General features: G+C 40.6%; 1 protein-coding gene across 1 annotated transcript; it reads right to left on the bottom strand.

Moving 5' to 3' along the window:
• Positions 1–2,850: 2,850 nt before the first annotated feature.
• Positions 2,851–22,550, bottom strand: LOC131678868 (uncharacterized). Its single transcript, XM_058959284.1, has 6 exons — positions 22,255–22,550; positions 21,522–22,193; positions 21,386–21,460; positions 5,239–5,325; positions 3,250–5,172; positions 2,851–3,066 (listed from the first exon to the last, which is right to left on the bottom strand). Exons 1-6 carry the CDS (start codon positions 22,512–22,514, stop codon positions 2,889–2,891), a joined length of 3,195 nt encoding a protein of 1,064 aa, XP_058815267.1. The 5' UTR covers positions 22,515–22,550; the 3' UTR covers positions 2,851–2,888.
• Positions 22,551–24,416: the final 1,866 nt, after the last annotated feature.

A 24,416-nucleotide genomic window follows, 5' to 3' on the forward strand; every position in this document is an offset into this window, starting at 1 on the left:
GGTTCCGAAGGTCTTGAACGAGTGGTGATTGCAATTACAATCGGCAGGTGGTCACTACCGTGGAGATCAGATATTACCTTCCACTTGCAATCTATCCGTAGTGATGTCGAGTCTAGAGATAAGTCCAGTGCACTTGCTTGCGCTGGTGGTCTAGGAATTCGTGTCATTTCCCCTGTGTTCAGATATCCCATCATGGCCCTAGGAGAAATGTGAATAGAAGCAATGCAAAGATCTTTGCCTTTGATTGTTGTTTGACAAGTGACAACTTCAATGCCTGGCGTCGAAGGGAAATTGATTCGATTGAAGAAGTAGCACTTTTTGATCCTTAAAAGTACCCCTCCATATGAGTCTTCTCGATCCAAGCGGATAATGTTAAAATCGTGGAAGTTGAGGTTTATATTAGAAGTAAGCCATGTTTCACATAGGGAAAAGGAATCACAATTGTTGTAATCTAGCAAGTGTTTTAATGAATCAATTTTGGGGATAATACTTCTGCAGTTCCACTGTAAAACAGTGATCAGATCCGTGATTCCGTTTAAGAAGTTAGCCATCGAAGGATACGATCGCTGCAAGGAAGGGTCATTGTTCAGTCAACTGTTTTAAAAATGTTCTTACTGTCGGTAGAATAGCAACCAGCAAGCTTTTCAGAGGATCGGTAATGTTGAAAGCTGTGAATATCCAGTCCACAATGTCAGAGAATTTAAGGAATCCCTCGGGAAAAAACGATCGGAATTGGTGACTGAAGCTAAGCAATCATGCGAAAAAAATTCCCCCCCAGAAGCGAGATTCGAACTCGCAACCTTTGAGACTCCGACCCAACCCTTATGCTATCCCTGGGTATGGTGACATCCCAGAAAGAACATATGATTATCCCACTGGCGACGGTGATCGTACCCTGCCTGCAAAGCGAGAATCACACACAACGGCAGCTGATCACCCCAACACATTTGATCTATTTAATTTCCCCGCTAGATTCTAAGGCCCGGGTTTTTATTATCGTCTGATGTCTAATTTTTAATTCATTACCTATCGCTCCCGTCATACCTCTGTTCACTGGGCAAGGGACCAGAAAGCGACAGTCTTCATTAGCTCTGTCACCCACCGAAGTACGATTATATTGTTTTATATTATATTGTTTTCCATTGCTTTTGTCTGCTGATTTTTGCATATTCCGTTATCCACCGCTAACGGTTGTACCTACTGTATAACGTTCATTTGGTTGTATTGTGCGATCGCTGTTTTGGCTCACTTCCACTGACTGTGCGATCGCTCATGCTGTTCGGTTTACATAGTTTATTCATAGGGTGGTTCATTATTTTAGTTCGAGGTTAGTGAAGGTTTATTTTCATTGACTTTAGGTTCATAGGATTAATGAGTTAATGCGTTTAGTATTTTAGGTATTTAAGTTTAGTTTGTGTATTTGGATTTCTATGTCAGAGTTATGCATCAATAAACGTTTTTAGTGGAAAGGCACGGAAGTGAGTCGTGATTCACACACAGTGCAATACACTACAGACCAGGCTTTTGAAGCTCTTTAAACCTTACTACAAAAACACACACACACACACACATACATATATATATATATATATATATATATATATATATATATATATATATATATATATATATATATATATATATATATATATATATATATATATATATATATATATATATGTATATATATATATATATATATATATATATATATATATATATATATATATATATATATATATATATATATATATATATATATATATATATATATATATATATATATATATATATATATATATATATATATATACATATATATATATATACATATATATATATATATATATATATATATATATATATATATATATATATATATATATATATATATATATATATACAGACACTTTCCGATCTCATAGAATTGAGTCTCGGCTCTCCGCGCCGTGGCTAAACAATTCCTAGCGATTACATAACCTTTCTATATGAAAAATGCAAAAAACCTTATTTTCAAATGGTAAGGGTTTTTAAAATTTTTATTGAACCTGCTCTACAAATATACCGTGGAAAAACTGACAATTCAAGCGAAATTCTGCATGTATACCTTCAAATTGCGCTATTCATGCAGGTTTTATATTTCGTCTCAAAACTCTCGAAATTATTGCTCAGATCAAAGTCCCTCTAAACATTATTGCTCAGATCAAAGTCCCTCTAAACAAGGTCCTAGCATGCGTCAAAACTGTTAGTAGTAGTGAACAGAGACATCCTATAAAACGTGGTTTTGATGACGTAGACGCTACCATTCGCCCATAGAAACTGTCACACATATGAGCGCAGAGGCAGTTTTCGTTTTGACGCATGCTAGGACCTTCCTATATAAGGACTTTGTGCTCAGATATCAATTTTAACTGCCATGAAACTTGAAACATGCCATGATTTTCCAATAAATTTAAACCATTAGTTATTGGATCATATGAAACTGGACTGACAAATTATTTTTCGCATTTGTATTATACAACATAATATGCCTCGTTTTTCAGAATCTACCCTATTCTGCAATACGAGTAACATACAAATTCGAAAAATAAATTGTAGCTTTACAAGAAAGGCTTTAGTTGCATTCTTTTTTTCGTATACTGAACGATACAGCTCATTCCATATATTTATGAAATTAGTTTTATTTGATCAATATCTGAAAAATCCTGAAGTTCACATTCAAGTTTGTCGTCTTTCGGCGACAACCGACCTTCAACCACTCTGTGTTACCCCAACGAGAAAACAAATGGGTTGGCAATTTACATTGAAATTTATTTTCATTTCTTTTTTTTTTTTTAATTTTCATCCCATGCAAAATTTCAATAAGAAAAACAAAACAAACAACACTGTTACATGCATCCCGCACAGCAAGCGTTGTAGCCACAGACAGCCGGAGCGCAAGAGGATGTGTAACAGGCATTGGTCATTTGACAATTGTATCCCATCGACATAGGTTGGCAGCAGTATGGAGCCGGCGTGGACGTACAGTATCTACTCGTATCACAAATCGGTTCCGGTCGGCATTGTCTGCAAATATTAGAATATTTCCATTGTCACATTTGATTCGAGCACACGATGGAACTGACTGGTCTATTTAAAATATAAGAAATGTAAAAAAGTTCTACCATATCAGCGTTATGGAACAAATTAGGTATGTATTCTGCTATAAAGGACATTATGTAACAAAATATAAATAAAAAAAATATTCACTTGAGTGTGGCTCCTACTGCTGCAACTGGTATTCCTGCGAATTTTCCAATTGCTCCACCAGTTCCTTTAACGGGAGTTTTACCACCATTTGCTTTCTTGTCACCCTTCGCGTCGCCCTTGTCTAACCCTCGGCCAAGATTAACCCTTCCGGCGGCTGCCTTCGTGTCACGCAGATCTGTTCGACCGACTGGTGTACTCACGTTTCCGACTGCCTTCGTGTCACGCAGATCTGCTCGACCTACTGGTTTACTCACTTTCCCGGCTACCTTCGTGTCACGCGGATCTACTCGACCGACTGATTTACTCATCTTTCCGGCGACCTTCGTGTCACGCGGATCTACTCGACCGACTGATTTACCCATCTTTCTGGCGACCTTCATGTCACGTGGATCTACTCGACCTGGTTTACTTTTAAGCTTATCCGCTGGAGTCTGTACTTTGTAATCCGCTTCGCAGTACTGCGTTTCCGTACATACGACATCTGGTTTTCGGACACCCGAGTTCAGCATGGCAGATGGAGGTGTAAATTCGAGATCCAAGTCAGACTCACTTTCCACGGGCACTTCTTTTATTTCTGTGTTGCGTGGAAGTCCCAACCGTTTCGATTGCCTACGAAGTTCCTGTGTAATGAGTTTTTTCTCCTTATCGCTTCTATGGGTACAGGAACCTAGGTCGGCACAACCACACAATGTGAATCCCTTGACTTTAAGAGCATTTCGCAGTTGATACAATTTACCCACATTTGGATCTTTTGCCAGCTTGAGCCGTATTGGTGGACAGGATAGATATGGGTCTTGGGCCGATTTAAGTGTTTTCGAATCTTTCAGTGGCTTCATGACGATGACATATTCTCCATTTCGTTTTTCTATCTGTAAGGTTGGCTCTTGCTTAGCAGGATCTGCATCGTTCTCGGCTACATTCAGCTTCCGGGTTCCCTTCCTGCTTACCGGTATATTGTCCAGCGGGTAACTAACCAAAAAGTGTCGCATCAATTCCTTGATGGGTTTTCGTACTGCACCTGGGCGCCAACCTTTCCGGATGCGTCCGATTCCCGGTGTACTCACGTTCCATTGCCAACCCATATGGGGAGGAACAGGATTCCCTCGATGCACGCATTCACGGTGGCCTACTACAATGCCAGGGTAGCGGTTTCCGTAGAGATAAGAGTATTTTCCTTGGTTCTGCTTTCTGATGCGACGCAGTAAAACGCGTTGATTTTTACGAATCTGTGCTGCGCTGATAACCGAACAACCTTTATCTAAAGTATCGCTCGTAGAATTCTTCGATTTCGATCCAACTTTACGCAGTTCTACACTCTGAACACCATCGGAAACAACCTTTCTCTTGTGGGTATCAGCTTTCTTCAATATTTCCTCAACGTTCAGTGAAACTAAGGAGCTACGCGTTGATCTACGACTAGATTTTCCCTGTTTAGGGGATGTTTCCTCCCCGTACACTTTCTTAAGATCAGCCATTCGTGCTGATTTAGTAATCTTTTTTGGCATCCCGCTGAATCGATCCCTGAGTGATTGTCTGGTTTTGGGTCTATCGTACGCTTTTCGGTTAAGAATTTCCGAGTCGGAAGTAGACGATTGATTGGTGGAATTTTGGGCTATGTTGTCTTGTTGAGCCATAGATTTACGTCTCTCACAGTCAGGACACCGGCCGCCGCGAAGTCGGCAAAGGGGACAAGGTTTCTCCTCGAGTGATACCGACCGGCCGGTAGCCACTATCGAGGAATGTCTTCGTTGAATTTCGCCGAACTCGAAACTTCCTAGCCATGAGTTCATTACACTGGGAGTGAGTTCGTCCGCCTTGGGTCGCGGGCTTGCCGGACGTTCAGGTTGACATTTGAAGCCGCATTTTGGACAGTGAGCATGCAATGGCAACCAGTCCAGGTTGAGTCCGCATCGTTGGCAGTGGCTGAAAGCGGGTGAGTATGGTTTAATGTTGAGAATAAACGAGGAGAAACGTTTAGTAAATATTTACCGAATGCCTACAGATGTTGGGCACATTTTGTTTTCCTGCTGCTGTATGGTGTTGAAATTGTAGTTATACGCTCCTGTTGGATTATTTCTGGAAGGAAGATAAACTGGTATAAGTCAGCGCTAAAAAAGTTGTTTCAATGAGGAACGCTTGTTGGCCTCGTTCGAGAATTTTCTCGCATTTTTTTTTGCCAAAGTGCAAGTCATCGCCATTCAGTAGCCTGCTAACCCGACCAAGCCCATAATACCCAAATGCTCATGGGGTTTGACATGGGTGTTTGAAATGGGTTCAACCCATGAAAACACCATCACCATGGTCCGGAAGATCCCATATAAAATACCATATGTTGGTGTATTTATGGGTTATTGAAACCATTTTATGGTGTCTTGATGGTTGTGTATTTTGGCACGGACCATGTTTAAGGTCTTTTCAAGGGGCTATGTGGTGTTTGAACCCATGAGTATTTGCTCGGGAAGCCAAGTTCTTACGCCAATATCAAAGTTATCTTTGATGCAAGACTTTTTATTAGAGAAAACTAAATTTATCAAAAGACGGATTCGAATCAGCGGCTATGGTAAACTCAGATAGGATTCTGTATGAGGTATAGCTTCGCATCGGGATTTCAATAGTACGCAGATTGTTTACAATATTGACACGTGAGAGACTGATGGTTATAAGTAGACAGCGTGGTCGAAGAGTAGGAAAATCAAGGTAACAGAGTTACGAAAGAAGGATCAGGCAGTGATGACAGATTTATCTAGAAAGGTACAGAGAGCAGCGTAAAATAATTAAATATTGAAAACTTAGTAAATAGCCAGCAAATAGGGGAGACTGAGGAGACTTGATCCCCGGGGAGACTTGATCTCATCATCGTAACTCAAAGGCGGATCAGAATACAATAATCGAATATTCTAGAAAGTTGCGTAGTTTTATCTGAAAATAAATTTCTTTAATGCTAAAAAAATTGGGCATGTGTAACCGGTTTTACCGATTTAAAAAAAAAGTCTCAGAATAACTGACGTAGATTTATTTTCTAAATTTTCAAACTTTTATACAATTGATAAAATCACCCACTACATACTATACTTTTGTATACAAAATTACTGGAGAATGTCAATTATATGAATACTTTATAATTGAGCTGATTTTTGTTGTTCAACTATATTTTTATTAAAATTTGCTGAAATAGATGCTATGGGTTTACTTGATCCCTTCAAATTCGTGGAAATTTGATCCCCTTCGCCATGCTTCATACACACCGCATAACCAAACCAAATTCAAACCAGAAGAATTGAAGTCATTGTTGCCAGACAATAACAAAAATAATTTGTTAAAAATGAACGCTTCATCATACAGAAACTTACCTGCAATTGTTTACTACAGTATACGTAGCAACTATGCATCCCACATTTGACGTTCCTCAACCATAACAAAGACAGCTTTTAAATAATTGCGCGGAGATTTAGGGAATTCGTTCAAAAATTCAGGTGAGAGATGCGTAATATACAGTAACAAAAATAACAATGTCTAATCACAACAATCAACACAGCAATCCATTTATAACATTGAATAGGGTAAGTTACCTATTTTTACCCTAGTAAGGAGGGCACCATATTATTTTATTATTTATTAATTTTATTATTTCAGCTTTTTTGCTTTGTTATTAAGAGCCAATATAATAACAAAAATGTCTTGAGGATGGTTAAATTCTTCTGTTTAAGCGCAGCAAAAACTCTAATCGGGTACCCCAATTGTCACAATACCATTTTAGCCAATGCTTTGAGCAAATATGGTAGTCACTGCTCTAACCAAAGGCTTCACATGGTTAGGGTGATAATAGAAACATGGCAAACAACGGCTTATTACCCTACATACTCTTTTAAACACGCTTTCAAAGAGGAATCAAGTGTCCCCAAATTAGGGATCGAGTTTCCACTAATCTGAGAATTTTCCATTTTTTTGTTGTTTTCCAGAAATGCTCATAGCTCAGGTCCAGTGTAATATTTCCATGCATTTTTTTATAATTAGCAGTCATCCCTAGAAACAATTTAAAACGACAAAAAAAACTTTTTTTAATCATCTCAAGGAGTTGGATTGAAAAATAAAAAAAGGGGATCAAGTCTCCTCAGTCTCCCCTATATAGTTGGGCAGTTGACAAAGTTACAGCAAAAATCTGAGCTGGAGCTACCGCTGACACTGGAATGCGAGATGTGAGGAATCCTTTTGCAGCAAATCAAATCGAGTTTGGCAGACTAAAAGCAGACAATCCACACAGATCTGCTCGGCCTTCATTCAAGCCTCATCCCTTTGATTTGCTGCAAGTAGGTTTCTCGCATATCGAAGCTTAGTGTTAGTGTTAGTTTCGACCGGAATGAAAAATATGTACATCGAAAGTTTTTTTAAACGAGCTTGTTATTGTTTTGGTACAAATTCCGGTAAAGATTTTTCTATATAAAAATACAGATAGAAAAGATTTTTGAACTCCCGGTTCGGATATAATTGTGGCAACACTGGGATCAGGTTGTTTCAACCACATTCTCACTCGAAAACCGATGATTTAGAAAAATATAAATAACTAGATTTCCGTGAAAATGAAACTCACATCCAGAAATCGATATGCTTTGCATATCGTTGGCAAATTCGGCATCTGCGAATCCTTATAAGTAGATGGTGTCCTTGTGTGATCGATATACTAGCTTTGTGTCAAGCGTTCTTTGTAGATAACGGAGAATGCGTTTTAATCCGTTCTAATGGGTATCTGTTACATTAAATTGGAACTTGCTCAATGTGCTCACTACAGCACAGATGTCAAGCCTAGAAGATAGGGTAAGATATTGTAGACATTCATTCAATTCATTATATGGCTGCTTGAGCGTGGTTGAACGGTTTCATCCCATTTGACGTTAAAATCCATTGGTGTCAGGAATCTGGAAACAGAATATATTGCCTGAAATGGCACGTTCCCCGGATGTAGTCGGGGATTTGTGCCTTGCCGTGTGTTTTCATCATTTCCTGAGTGGATGGAAAGGAGAAGGAGGTGTGGGGAAGTAGAATTGGAAGGGTGGGTAAAATAACAGCACAAAAACAAAAACAAACAGCAGGTAAGTTAATCTCATAAGTAGTTCAACTCGCCTGCGAGTAAGCATAAAGCTCTTTACCACACTGGATAAGAAACTTTAGTATGTCTCTGAGTTTCAGTCGTCCAAACATGGTGTCGTCTATGTAAGGACGGCCGAAAAGTCGAAATCGCAATTGCGCTACTCCTGGGCAGTTGCATATCAGATGATATGAGGTTCCGTAGTCGGATTCACAAAGATCACATGAAAAAGATTCAGCGCGCTGAATAGTTGCCATGAAATAATTGAGTTTGCAGTGGCTTGTTAAAGCCCTGATCAGCATGCCGCAGTGGAGTTTCGAAAAACGTAGGAGATTTCTCGAAATCACCGGGCACGGTTCTTCTAGAAACGCCTTTATTTGGCGACACGTTTGTAGATTTCTCCAATAATCACGGTGTTCGGACGAAGCCCTGGACCGTATTTTTTTCCTTATGAAACTGTCGAAATTGGCAGGGCGGGCTCAGGACCAACGAAGTCAATCGCTGAACCTGACCTGGCCAATTCGTCAGCCCATTCATTTCTAGTAATACCAGAATGTCTGGGCACCCAGACAAGGCAGATAGTGTTGACAATGCTTAGTTCTTCGATTTGGGTTCGGCACGCGATCACTAGTTTGGACAGTGATTTGTCTGAGCTAAGGCCCTTGATTGCAGCCGGACTATCGGAGCAGAAGTTTATAACTCTGCCGGACAAACTCAGTTGAAGGGCCGATTATACCCCGCACATAATCGCAAAGATTTCTGCTTGGAATACAGTACAATATCTACCCAGTGAGTGAGATTGTTCTAATCTCATTTCACGACAGTAGACACCAGCACCAGCACGTCCCTCCAACAGAGAACCGTCACTGTTGTTGTCTTTCCATATAGCCAGACAACCACTTTTCTCGAGAGGGAATCTTCACATGGAATGTCCTGAAAGGAAAACTACATGTGAGTGTAATATCGCTGGGACCAAGAATATCTTCACCCCATGTAACCATTTGTGACCACAATCGCGTATGACTAGTAGCAAGATCAACATGGTTACTGTTCCAAAGTCCAGTAACCTGCAGTCTGTTTGCACATGATAGTGCTTCTTGTTTGAGGTGTATGTGTAATGGTTTAGCAGTGCCTCAGTCACAGAACAGAAGCGGTCGTAGTTGTGGTGAAAGCACCAGTCAACGCAATGAGCGCCATTATTTGCAGATGGTTTAGCCTTGACTGGACTGTCATCACCTCTCCCCTCTGCCATAACACAAGGCATCCGTATGACAGTACTGGACGTACAATTGTCGTGTAAATCCAATAGATGTTTGAGAACCCAGGTCTTTCCAAAAGTTTGTCTGCACTGACAGAAGGCCATGCACGCTTTCTTGACTCTGAACTCAATGTGAGCAGACCAATTCAGTTTGGAATCCAACGACTTGACTGTTTGACTTGATCGTCACACAGTAGCTCAAACTCACGGGATGCACGGGAAGTATTTCATCTTTTCCGGGAGATGGAGCAAAGCTGTCAACTGCCCACTTGACCGATTCAGTGGAAACCAATGTGCGTGCTAACGCCCACTAGTCTAAATCACCGGAATGAGATCTGTGAACATTGTTCAGCTCTGGAACGATATAACCTAGAAAGTGTGCGTCGAAGAGACAATTAAGAACATCTTTTTCATCCGTCACATAAATACCATCGCTGGTTTTTAAGGAGTTCATCTGAAATTTTTTCGATTTTGTGAGAATTTTATTTAACCTGCTAGCCTTGTTCAGACTAGAGACATTAGTGCATAAGTTATGTCAGCCAGCCCGCTCTGCAGACCTAAGACTTTTCTTATTTGCGTTACGAGTTGATCTGAAAGCCCTGGAATCATCACGCTGACGCCGGTTCCAAGCTCTTCTCATATCCTTCTTCATTCTTTCAAGCTTAGCCCACCACCACGGGGTTCCCCTAATCGTTTTAACAGTACGAAGTGGACAAACTTCTTCGTATGATGCTACTATGAATGAGTTTGTCGTATTCACGACGTCATCTAAGTCGTCTAGTTGACTAATTGTTGGAAAATATCCATGAAATTTAGTCGCCAAGTTTTCTAAAAAGAGGTCCCAGTTTGAAGATTTAAGATTACGATATGTTACAGCATTGAAGGTAACATCAAAATGATGGAAAAATATATATTTATGATCGGATAGAGTCGGTTCAGTTTCATTTGGAACCTGCCAATTTCCCAGCTGCTTCGAAATTCTATCAGAGGAAAGCGTTATGTCTAACACCTCCTTCCTTTCAAACCTCGCCAAAGTTGGTCGGTTTCCCACATTCAGAATAGGGAGATTTGTACTACTTATCCATCAGTTCAGAGCCTCTCAGATTGATGTCTGAACTGCCCCAAATATTGTGAAGAGCATTCGCATCACTGCCGATAATGAGCGGAAGCTCATTTCTGCTACAATATGATATAACGCTTTTGAAATCATCAGAAGGAGATGACTCGTTATGCGGTCGATATGCTGAACAATATATGTATTTTTTGTCTACGTTACCGACAGTCAGTGCAACTGTGACAACACAGATATCGCGAGTTGTGAGCTCCGATGTGAGACACGCGTCAATAGCCTTATTTGCAAGAATGCAAGCACGAGGTATTTCACGTGGGTTAGTCATGCCTGCCTTGTTGTAAGCAATGAAGGCAGTTTTAAGTAACTTTCCAAAATAGAAGCTTCCTTTATGGAAATACGGTTCTTGAACCAATGCTATGGAAATTTTACCTTCCTGCATGAGTCGAGATAAATTCATAGTTGCTGTACGTTTATGCTGGAGATTGATTTGTGCTTTTCTAACCATGGTTGATTAGAGAACTGCACATTTCATTTTCAACATAAATTGCACAACAACTAGAGGATACCAAGCTAGTTGTGATATAAACGAATATAGCGAGTCATTTTAAGTTTAAATGGGACACGATCATTTGATTACCACGATTTGTGAAGAAAATAATGGTCCACTGTGTAAGAGATACACATAACACAGTAAGAGAAAAACCCAAAATGCTCCGTGCGCGACTGGTACATTTAAACCCTCCAGGCATTAAGTCCTTGGCACGGAACTACACCTTGACTTAGGGACTCCTATTTTCAGTCGCCTCCTACGACATGGGAGCAGGAACCTAGTGGCTCAATACTTGACCGGATACCACACGGCCTTTGGGCTGGTTCGTCTGTACATATCGAAACTTGATAATCGAAACCCAGCAAAACTTTACCGAACTACTATCAGCCGAGTCTCAAAAATTCGGCAAAAATAAGCGGATCATCGTCGAAAAAACTTCGGCGCGTAGAGTGAACGCTTCGCTGCGTAATACAGCATACTGGGGAGTTCGCCCAGCTCTTCCCTGGCTCCGTACGCCATTGAGAATATTTTAAACAACCTCCACAATTTTACCCATAGCACGGGTCGCATGACACTATGGAATTGGGGGCTATTTAATTTCCTGTGGTTGCGAAATCATTTCACAACCAAGGCAACGAAAATGTACTGTTTGTGCAATGGATAGATTACAAAGAGTTAGATAGAATTGATTTACTGATAACTGTAGAGGAGTGCATTTCAGCTTCTGCTCTGGTCTAGGTAAGAAGGTAGCTTGATCCTTATTACATGATTGGTATTCATTTAGACGTTGTGTAAATGTAGTGCTAAAAATTCAATGATCTAGAAATTTAAAAATCTGAAATTGTACATTTCCATTATACAAGAAGTTTAAAAATTTTAAATTTAGGGATTCTTTAATTTCAAGTAAAAATGAAAGAATGAAAAATTGAGGAATTTAAAATATTAGGGAATTAAAAAATCGAAAAATAAAAAAAATAGGACAATTAGATAATCAAGTCTCCATGAATGAACCTCATCAGCTGTTAGAAAAAGAAGTTCCAGAATTGCGCTCGCAGGAAATAACCATGCGAAGGCTAACAACTGATAATGACTAGTTTCACATCAAACATTGCACTATCATAAGCCGAATTTTAGATGCAGATGAAAAAACCCTGCAATAAGCAATAAGCAATCAGTTGAATAACTTGCAAAAAAAAAGATTATTTATACCTGAAATAGCATTATAATAAATTTGCAATTGTACGTTTCAGTTTGGTCGCACTGCTAATTCTTTCCCCGTTAAAGATTGTTTTGATTCCGGTAGTGTACATTATTTGTAGTGTAATGTTTAAAATATTAGTAGCCAAAAAACGAGATATGAGTCGGTAATTGTTCGCTTGTATTTGAGATTTGGCTAAGGCGCCCTTGCGTCCTGTTTCGGCTTGCTATGTGAGGTGCATTAGTGGATATTTCAAGAAGTTTATTTTATTTTTATCAAAATTTCGAAGTAGCCGACCGCTCTGAATAGATGTGTACAACTCGTACACGGTGTCTCTGGTAGAACAATATTTATACAAAAAAGTCAGTATCGCTGAAGTAGGGGAGCCCAGGGCTAGTTGGCGGTTGGGGCAAGTTGGCGGAATCCCCTTTTCTCCATTTCTATTAGACATATAGCGCTGCCTCTCGTTGTGTACCTCAAGTTATGTGAAACCCATCATTATACAATGTATTTTGGTTGCAAAATATTTTGTTTTGTGAAAGTTGTGGGCGATATTGTGTTTTTGAGCATACCAAGTAAATTTTCTAAATTTTAAACACTTTGTGTTATTAGGGGTGTTTTCCAATTTATTTCTCGAATGATTATGATTTTCGATATTGCGTGAAACGAGCTTTTAGTATCCGTATAAATATTACATCTATCCACGAACAAAAGTTATTTTTTAAATAGTGCCAAGTGTTCTATTTTGCAAGATGAAAACTGAAAACACCATCAACTAGCCCCGGTCTCCCCTACTCACTAATCGAAAGCTTAGATACTCCTCTTTCATCTGAGAAAAAATTTGAAGTGCTCTTTCAGGGGGCTAGAACAATTTTTTTTTAACATTTTGATGATTATTTTTGAAGACTGCTGAATATTTAGACATTCAGTATCAGAAAGATGGACTTGTTGTGTTAATAAATACTCCCGAAGACACCTTGGAGCAACCCTAGGCTTAAGCATCATGAAATCTTATTAATTAATTATCCTTCTCATTTTCACCTACACGAACGCTATCAGTAACTTACTTTCCTTACCACTAGCCTTCGGCTAGTGATCGAAGTACAGTTCGGATAGGCCTTTTGCTGATTCCCTTTGCTCTGAATTCACATATATAGCTATATGCAAACCAGTATACAGTTAGTTGAAATAAAAGATTAAAATGATCACATCTTATTATACCTACATCGCTGTAAGAAATAGAGTTGTCGTTACAATAAATCGTTCCCTTTAATTGCAAGTAAGAACCAGATTTATCAAATCACGTTCCCTCGGTTAGGAGTTAGAGTTCGCCGCGTTGACATTTTCTGGTCCTTCGAACCGGATCAGCCGCGTTTTGTGAACATTAACTGCTGATAAAAAGTGAACCAGTGTTTCGCGGGCAGACTCCATACGGGTGGAGAGTGAACAATCTCGTCTTGCCACGTGTCGTCGGTACCATACCGAGTGTGATAAGTATCGTTATTGATCGAGTAGCAGTTATTAAAAGTGCGCGAAAGACCGTTTGTATTAAATCTGGTCTCGTTGGTGTCGTAAAAGGAGGATTCGTCGTTTAGCGGGGAACGTGGTACCCGCGTGGTGATCGTCACATTATACAGACAGGCTTGGCGTGGCTTGAGTTTTCATTGTACCCCAGTGGACAATAGACATCGAACAAAGACATCGAGGTGACGCCATCATTGTCTCGAATTGCGAATTTGTAAGTACCACATGCGAGTGCTATCAATTGTATGAGGTGGCCCAATGGTTTAATTGGCTACAATATCGAATGATTTTATTTCATCGTTTTTGCTCCGTGTGCTTTCATCCCGAGCTGGTTGGTTGGTTATATGCATTGAGTGCTAGATCGATAGTCGTACTGTGAACGTAGATGAGAGCTAAATTAATAAAATGTCTGCTTTAAGAACCTTATCCCGCCAAGAGCGGTTTTACCTTGATACGATGAATAATTTGAAACAGTTTGTTGGAAACTACAATGCAGAACGCGACAAAGCGCAACTGGCGGGATGGAAGTAACGAGCAGAAAATTTGTATACAGAGTTCCAGAATAATCGTCTCCAAATAGAGGTGATGTGCGATACTACCACCAAACCCGCTGCTGGTGAGGAAGGACCACAGGTTAGTGAAGAAGCCAATCGTCTCGTACGTCAGGGATTTGAAAATGATTATATAAACGTCTACAGTTTTCTTACTAACGAACTTAGTATACCTGATGTGAGACCGCCATTTGCAATTCCTTCAACCTCATTTGATTCCCAAATGGGCACAATGGAAGGTTCATTTTCTCGTATTAAGCTCCCTGAAGTGAAACTTCCAACATTCGACGGTACAGTATCCGAATGGATAACCGTTCGAGATACTTTCAAATCTCTAATTGAATCTAATCCCCAGTTGTCGCAAATTGATAAATTTTCCTATCTGGTGGCATCGTTATCGAAAGATGCCAGAAAGGTGATCGAGTCAGTAGAGCTCTCTGCTGCCAATTATTCTGTTGCATGGAACCTGTTGGAAAAACGATTCGACAATAAGAAACTTGTAGTTAAAACTTTTATCGATGTATTGTTTGCCATCGATTCTATGAAACGAGAATGTTATGACTCACTTATGTCGTTGGTGGATGATTTTGAAAGGAACCTGTGTATGATCGATAAAATGGATATCCCAACGGACGGTTGGAGTGTGTTATTGGCACATATGATTTGCAGTCGCTTAGATTCATCCACGTTGAAGCAGTGGGAGACTCATCATAAATCTACCGAGGTTCCCAAATACAAGGACGTCGTCGCGGTCACCCAACGTTTTGATCAAGTTAAAAAGAAAAACCTCTGCATTAACTGTTTCTCTTCGTCCCACCTCCTGCGGCATTGCTCATCCAGTACATGCAGAGTATGCAACCAGAAACACCATACCATGCTCCACCAACCAACAAATGAGCGGTCAGTAGCTCAATCGAAGGCACCCTCATCGAGCGCACCTAGCTCGAACAGTCAACCCAACCAAGTCAATTTACCGAACCAATCTCCCTCGCACTCTCGGCCTACCTCGTCACCAGAATTCCAATCGCCACCAGCCACTGCTTCTAGCCTCGTCTCAACCACTCTAGTCGGTTGTTCTCTACAGACAGCCGTCATTAAAGTCGTCGATTCACATGGAAACCCTCAGTGGGCTAGAGCGCTATTAGATCCTGCATCCCAGTTGAGTCTTGTCACGGAAAACTTAGTCCAGAAACTTCAGCTTCGTCGCATTTCCGATCGTCAAGAAATAGGAGGTGTGAGTAACCCAATCGTCGTCTTCTATCACGCAGTAGTCATTCAGATAGGGTCTCGCTGCACCGATTTCACTGCTCAGGCACGGTGTCATATTTTGAAGAAAATTACTCGAGAATTACCAGTGAAATGCCTTGATTCGTCACAATGGACCATCCCCTCCAATGTCCTATTAGCTGATCCGCATTTCAACGAGGCTGGACCTATTGATATCCTAATTGGAATGGAGATGTATTATGATCTACTCTTGGAAGGCTTTACAAAGCTGGGACACGAAAAGCCAATCCTACAGAACACCGTTTTTGGCTGGGTTGCATCAGGGAAAATAGGATCCAACCCACAATCAACTCCAAAGCTCGTTCATGTATCAAGTACGCTATCCCTTGACGAGCAGCTTTCTCGTTTTTGGGAGATTGAATCATGCTGGACCAACAGCACTCATTCGTTGGAAGAAATGGGTTGTGAAGAACACTTTGCCAATACTGCCTTTCGGGATCAGTTAGGTCGGTTTGTAGTCACCCTTTCCAAAACGTCCGTCGGTTATAAGTAAACTGGGCAATTCAAAAGAGATTGCCTCTCGAAGATTCCTAGGGTTAGAGCGTCGTCTAATTTCGAATCCATAGCTAAGTGCAGCTTATGCTTCTTTCATAAATGAATACCATTAGTTGAATCATATGAGAGAAATCAACGACACTTCCACCATGGCGTCGAGAAGGTGGATAGCACCACAACAAAACTGCGGGTGGTATTCAACGCATCATGTCGATCTGACAGCGGCATATCTTTGAATCAGACATTGATGGTGGGTCCTGTAATCCAGGATGATTTGTTGGAAATTATTCTCCGTTTTCGAATGCATCGGTATGTGATTATCGCCGACATAGAGAAGATGTTTCGCCAAATTCGGATACACCCCACAGACTACCAACTGCAACGAATTCTATGGCACAGCACATCCTCTGAACCTCTCCGCACATTCTAATTAGTGACAGTGACTTAAGGCACGGCCTCTGCTCCATATCTAGCGACGAAGTGCCTACAGCAGCTGTCAAGAGATGGGTCGAAGGAATTTCCCCATGCATCACTAGTCCTGGAGAAGGATTTTTATATGGATGACATGCTGACCGATGTCGATGATGAGGAAGAAGGAGTGGAACTTTGTAGACAACATCTATGTTTGCTAAAATCTGCTGGTTTCAGCCTTCGCAAATGGACATCCAACTCATCTACCATTTTATCAACAATTCCCACGGACTTGCGAGATGAGCGTGTTGCCCTTACTCTCGATTCACCGTCAACGTCGATCAAGACCTTGGGCTTGCAGTGGCATCCATCCGATGACATGTTCCGTTATTCCGTTCCTGAATGGACCGAGGAGGGTCCAATAACTAAACGAATCATTCTATCGGACACCGCCCGGCTCTACGATCCACTCGGACTGATTGGTCCGGTCGTAGTCTTAGCCAAAATCTTCATCCAATCACTTTGGAAAACTTCGAAAAATTGGGACGAACCGTTAGATGACACCCAGCAGCAGCACTGGCGCAATTTTCGTAGCAGCTTAGAAGACTTTGATTCGCTAGTTATACCTCGATGGGCAGCCGTCGCCAGTGTTCCAGTACTCATCGAATTCTATGGATTGTGTGACGCATCCATATGGTGCCTGCCTTTATATACGAACAGTTTCCAGAAACGGGACTATCTCCGGGCGCCTAATGGCCGCCAAATCAAAGGTCGCGCCTCTGGGAGATTCGAAAAAGCAAAAGCGTGTCTGCATTCTGGTTGGAGCTTTCGGCTGCGCTTCTTTTGAGCCACCTCTATCACAAAGTCCAAACTAGCACTGCACAGCTGTTAACTTGCCAAAAGATATACTAGAAGAAAGACCAGTATCGCTCGCTGTTCAGGTGCCGCCACCAAATGAAATATTTTCACTGCGATCGTCGTTTTCTGCTCTTATTCGCCTCGTGGCGCTTGTTCGTCGTTTCCATCATAACGCCAAACCTAAAAATCGCAATAATCGAAAAAATGGGTTCCTACGTACAGTTGAACTAGACGTAGCCGTTAAAACATTGGTTCAATTAGCACAGTTTGAAGCCTTTTCTAAAGATATTATCGCAGTGAAAACCAACGGCCAGGTGGGACCAAACTCCGATTTAAAAACCCATGCCCCAATACTGGTTGCTGGAGTTCTGCGTGTTCGTGGTTGGCTAAGACATGCAGCTATTTCCGAGAATAGGAAACATCCAATGATCCTGCCAGCACGACATCCGTTAACTAAGGCTATCATGATACACTATCACCAAAGCCATCTCCACGCCGGACCTCAGCTTCTCGTAGCATGCGTCCGGGAAAAGTTTTGGCCACTTCGAATCCGCGATTTGGCTCGTCAGGTGGTGTATTCCTGCATAAACTGCTTTCGCTGCCGACCCCACAATCTTGAGCAACTTATGGGAGACTTGCCGCCAGAGAGAGTTACTCCAACACTCCCCTTTCTCAGCACTGGGGTAGATCTTTGTGGCCCGTTCCAATATCGTAAAATCAACAAGGGATCACTCATCAAGTCATTTGTGGCAATTTTCGTGTGCCTTGTCACTAAGGCAACCCATATAGAGCTCGTCTACGATCTCTCCACTGCAGCATTTATAGCGGCGCTGCATCGGTTTATTGCTCGTAGAGGGAAACCAAATCTCATAGAATGTAATAACGCCAAGAACTTCAAAGGAACGACAAGGGAGTTGGCTGACCTATCGGGACAATTTTACTCATAGCAACACCAGGGCGCAGTGATTAAGCACTGTGCAGAAGATTGCATCACCTTTAAGTTCATCCCAGATGGGAATCATGGGAAGCGGCGGTGAAATCGTTGAAACACCATCTCCGTCGAACGATGGGAAACTCCGTGCTATCTCAGTACGAATTCGTAACACTGCTTGCCCGCATAGCAGCCTGTCTGAATTCAAGACCCCTTACACCGCTGTCAGCCGATCCCAACGATTTGGAAGTCTTAACACCGGGCCACTTCCTTGTACATCGTTCCTTTACGTGCTTTCCCGAACCCGATCTCTCTGAAATCCCTCGAAATCGGCTGGATCGTTGACAAGAGAATCAAGAACTTCTACGGCGTGTCTGGAAATGGTGGACGATCGACTATTTGTCCGGACTACAGCCACGTACGAAATGGACGCGAATGCGAGACAATATCGTTGTTGGCACTATAGTGCTTTTGAAAGAGGAAAACCTCCCACCGCTTAAATGGCGATATGGTAGAGCTACCAACATCTTCCACGGCAAGGACAACAACATCCGGGTAGTAGATGTTCGAACGGCGGATGGAGAGTACCGGCGCGCTATTAATAAGATCTGTATTCTTCCTGTTCGCGAACCCACAACCGACACGATTGAGGCGGACAGCCGCATCCCAGATCTGCAGTAGGAGGTCTCATCGCAAAATTACGATTTGCGCAACGATCGGGGGCCTGAGGGCCTCCGATCCCTGTAAGTATTGTTGTATAATGTTCTCGCAAAAAACTCAAAGAATTTTCGTCCTCCGCCATGTGCTGTGCAATGTGATGGCTACTCCGACCCTCAACCACGAGTGAGCCCAACCCCGACGACTTCAAGATAACTCAAGGATGTTGCTCGTTTTGCGATGACATCGTTCCTGCTCACCAACCCATAACCGAAACGATTGAGACGGGCAGCCACTACCCAGATCTTCTGTTGGAGATCCCATCGCAGTACTACGATCTGCGCAACGATCGGGGGCCTGAGGCCCTCCGAACCCTGTAAGTATTGTTATGTAATGATCTCGCAAAAAATTCAAAGAATTTTCGTCCTCCGGCATGTGCTGTGCATTGCGATGGCTACTCCAACCCCCAACCACGAGTACGCCCTACCCGATGGCTTCAAGATGACCCACGAATGCTGTGGATGCGACGACCGAAGTCCTGAAGGATGACCCTACGACATATTCAACTATCCGAAAATAACGAACGTAGCTGCTGAAAAGTACCCTGCAGAATTCCGTTGACGTCACTGCAAGCAACGAGAACGACGACGACAACATTTGAACTATTGGCGATTCGTCTAACCGTCATATGCCAATCATCACAGGAGCATCATACTCGTCTGCATCATCGGTAGCATCAGATAGGTTGAAAGGTTCGACCTTTCAACAGGGGCCGGCATATGTTGGAGCAACCCTAGGCTTAAGCAACATGAAATCTTATTAATTAATTATCCTTCTCATTTTCACCTATACGAACGCTATCAGTAAGTTACTGTCCTTATCACTAGCCTTCGGCTAGTGATCGAAGTACAGTTCGGATAGGCCTTTTGCTGATTCCCTTTGCTCTGAATTCACATATATAACTATATGCAAACCAGTATACAGTTACTTGAAATAAAAGATCGAAATGATCACATCTTATTATACCTACATCGCTGTAAGAAATAGGGTGTCGTTACAATAAATCGTTCCCTTTAATTGCAAGTAAGAACCAGATTTATCAAATCACGTTCCCTCGGTTAGGAGTTAGAGTTCGCCGCGCTAACAACACCAATGACCGATATTTAGCCAATTCGCGTTAATTCACATTTTAAATTTGAATGATATTTTTGCTCGGTACATTTTGTGTCACTGGTAGAACAATATTACCACAAACAAATCAATATCATTGATGTACTCACTATCCAGAGACTTGCTTCTCTTTTAAACGAGACAAGTTTTGAATTGTTCTTTCTAAGGGTCCAGAACTTATCTTATTTTAGAAAAATAAATATCTATGACTATAAAAAAAAGTTGCAATTTTTCGCATTCATCGAGTTGTGAAAAGGTTTCAACGTATGAGTTTTTGGGCCAACATAGGGTTATAAACCTGTTATAATAACTATTTAGAAACAATACTTATTTGTATATATTTTATGTTATTGGAGTTTTTTGCTCGGGATTCTTTACCGACCCTTTTCTTATTCAATAGGATATTATATTTATTTCCTTTTCAGATTTTTCCGACCATTTTACCATTATTTGATGTATTTAGATCCTTCGTTGATTAATCAAATGTAAATATTTGATAAAGTACACTTTAAAATTTCAACTTCCCCATGTTTCCTATAATAGAGTTGCTACTTTGAACAAATTCGAAATCCCTAAAAAAAAGATAACACCCTACTACTTGCAAACATTTTTTCGCTGACTACAAAACCAAACATGAAATGATTTTGCGGAAAATATAATTCTAAAGGGAGAGTCTCTCGATCGTGTTTAAACTCATAATTTTCAACGAAAGTATCCATAGAAGTGATACAATTTTGAATGAATAATAAGTTACATAGGAACCCCGAGCAAAAATATATTTCGAAGAAAAATAAATTGAAGGTTTGTTTTGCGAATTTCAAGATACCTAATTACCAACGCGAAACTGACTAAATGGAGTCTTAGAAGGTTTTCATTTACGTTACAAGTACGTTCCACTGACGGTGTGTGTTCACCGATTAAACCTCCTAAAAGGGAAATATCTGTTTTGGGCTACAAATTGAAAAAATACCCAAAAAATTAAATAAATGTTCTAGCACCCCCGTCGGAGTAAGTCATCTTATTTTAGAAATATTATACAAGAATCCGAAAAATAACATCGATTTCAAAATAAAATGAATCCTAGCAATTACCTTGCCCCAGTAAAATCCAGTTCCGAAATATGTGTTGCAGCGATCGGCATCTTAGAAGGTGTAAACTCCTCAAAGCTGTGGACATAAAAAAATGAACAATTAATCCCACATACGCAATCACTCCATTGTCGGTTACCGTTTGCCACTCCCTATCGGATATACCTGAACCGGCTCCAACTGACTGAGCAACGGATTGCAGGTCACACCGGTTACCGTGTACCCGCCGCAGGTGTTACAATAACGGTCCCCTTCCGGATCCTTCGACGGTTCCTGCTGCTTTCCAGCGGGATACAACTTTGCCTCTCGTTCGATCTGTTCAATTTTGCGTTTTATCATTTCCAGATCAACATCACGTTTGGGTGTCTCGCAGTTAGCAAGAATCCCGTCTATCAGTTCGTATCGGCAGCTGATATCGCTTGGGCTTCTCAGGGCGTTGCATTTCATGCAGGTCAACATTTGTCGCATGGTTTCTTCCTGGTGTTCACTGCTTCTTCGCTTCGAGGAGTCGTTGACAATGAAAAGGACCGTGTCGTTCTCGATTTTGGACGAGTTCAGTTCCACGGATGATCGTTCCAGATCGGTTTTCAAGATTAGGTGAATTGTACCAACTTCGGATGTACCGTGTTGCAAAGTGAATATTTTAGAAACAACCGTAGGTTCAAACTCTGGTGGTTCAAATGCAGTCAGGTTGACTTCCGCCAGCTGGACAATGGTTCTTCCTAGCTCCATGCCCTCATGACTGATGACAACGTCCAGATTGTGCTGCGTTAGATACTGCTTAAGCTCTTCGGCGTTGGCACATGGAATTCTTCGGAAAGATACTTGTTCAAATAATTACAAATTATGCAAAGTCAATCAACAACACTCACCTCACTGCATTTCCACGACGTTGTTGGTTGATTTCATTCTCGGTTCCTTCGATATTGACCTCGGATTCTCCCAGCACCATGACGATACGGAGCATGCGCTGAACATCTTCGCGAAAATCGTTCAGACTGAGAGATTTGACTACAACGATCAAATTGTACCCTTCCGAAGAGACGGGGTTTGCAATCGGAGACTCAGCCCTTTCCGGATTGTGATGGCTGTCTGCACTTTCGCTGGAGATGGTTACGGAACTTTCGACCATGATGATTTCGTGCCTTCGAACTGCAGCAACAACTTGGAACGGTCACGCCAAAAATGATCGCAAAAATGTCGGGCTAAAATGCAATGGCTGCTACGATGTGAGATAGCGGGTATATAGTGGAAAGAGTGCAAACTACAAAGCCACATTTTTGCTGGTCGAAATTGTATAAACCTTATCTAGAAAAAATTTTACATCAGAAGAATAAATTTGTAATAATGCTTAGTCGATCTAGGAAAATAAAACACTTAGTCCTTCTTGTAAAAAAGAAATCATGACTAATTTACAGACTGTCGCCAGTCATACTAATAGACATACAAAACTGTAATTTTATTACAGAATGTGATTCTAAAGATCATTTTAAATCAAAATGCATTTAACAAAAATGATCCCAAATGCGTATTACTAGTATTTCAGCCAAAATCGAGGAAAAAAGGTTTTGTGATTCATAACTACGAATTTGAGTTAATATGTATCAAAATAAAAACAATTCATACGTCTTCCAACCTTTGAACAGAATGGATCGTTATATTTCACTAGGGTTCGTCGCGGTTGCGGTAATTACCGCAACCGCGCCGCAAAAGCTGCGGTGCGGTGAGACACTTTAGCTCGCGGATGCGGTGCGGGAAATAAGCTTTTACCGCGTGGTATTACCGCAACCGCACTTAAAAATAATTGATAAAGTCTGCAGTCTGCCTTAAAAAGTGAAATAAAACTTTGAATTTTACCATTGAAGAACGACGCAACTTATTACTTTACAATAGGGAAAAATAGAAACATTTAACTGCTAATTTCCATGGACATGATAATGATTTGAAAAGAAATCCGAATATAACCTGTATTCGACCTATCGCTACTTGATTTTTTAAATTTTTTATTCTAATATGATAAAACAATCGGTTACTAATAAATAAAATCTATAAGCTGTGTCCAGCATAATTTGGCATCATTATTTTTACGACATATTTTGAACACTTTGAAAAATTTATAAGCGAACCTTTTCAAATATATAAAATGCACAATCCAATCATTGAAAAACAATTGAATTGTACTATCAAATCCAATTTAAAAATGCGTCATTTCTCCCTCTTGGCAATCGTGGAATTATGAATCGTTTACGATGACATTTTCTCAACTGTGAATTTTGATTAATTTGGAGATTTCAAAGATGAACTTAATAAAGTCTTAAGACTTAAAAACAATCCAAAGAATGTAATTATCATCACCAAACCAAACGAATTTGGAGGAATCAGCAGTAAGGGAAACAAACGCTTGAAAAGCGTCCAAAATAAGGAGGGGTCCGAATTAGACTGATAACATTATCATTCGTTCTTCAACATCGTATTTCTATCTCTTTTGGTTTCTGTGTAAATTCGCAATGAATTTGTCTGCAGTCCGTTTTTAAGACTCCTTCTACATAACTTTTTTTTTTCGTTTGCGTCCATTGTTCGTCCAACTGGGAATATCTTCTACCAAATTAACAATTAATATTTTTCAGTTAGGAGTATTTTGTAACTTTTTGAAATTAAAGATTTCGAAGTTAGTGTAGGGTATTTCGATTTTTTTGTGCTTCTCAAAGCCTCCCTTCATATTGTGACAAGTGTCAAAGTTAGTTCAGATGCCAAGTTTTGCACAGTTTGGCCAATTTTTGACCCCTAAGAACTTGAATTGAAGTTTTTGTAATTGGAGTTATGGAAAAATATTAGAAAAATACATGAAAAGGTAGAACTTTCCAACTAGCTATTAGAAAATTACAACTCATGCAATTTTAAGGGAGCAATCTTAGTATTTGAATAAGAATACATCTTTTTCTTGAAAAATACGAAGTAAGTGTTCTGAGGTATTTCGTTCCTAAAATCCCCTATTTGTAGTAACATTTCTGTTGTATGCTGTAAATCATACATC

Source organism: Topomyia yanbarensis, chromosome 2 (genome assembly GCF_030247195.1).
Source record: "Topomyia yanbarensis strain Yona2022 chromosome 2, ASM3024719v1, whole genome shotgun sequence".
Lineage (NCBI taxonomy): Eukaryota > Metazoa > Arthropoda > Insecta > Diptera > Culicidae > Topomyia > Topomyia yanbarensis.

Coding starts and splice junctions, on each gene's coding strand:
- LOC131678868 (XM_058959284.1), bottom strand. CDS start 22,514: ATGGTCGAAAGTTCCGTAACCATCTCCAGCGAAAGTGCAGACAGCCAT. Junction 22,194..22,254: donor CGTCGTGGAAATGCAGTGAG/GTGAGTGTTGTT, acceptor ATCTTTCCGAAG/AATTCCATGTGCCAACGCCG. Junction 5,326..21,385: donor CTGGATTTTACTGGGGCAAG/GTAATTGCTAGG, acceptor TCTTCCTTCCAG/AAATAATCCAACAGGAGCGT.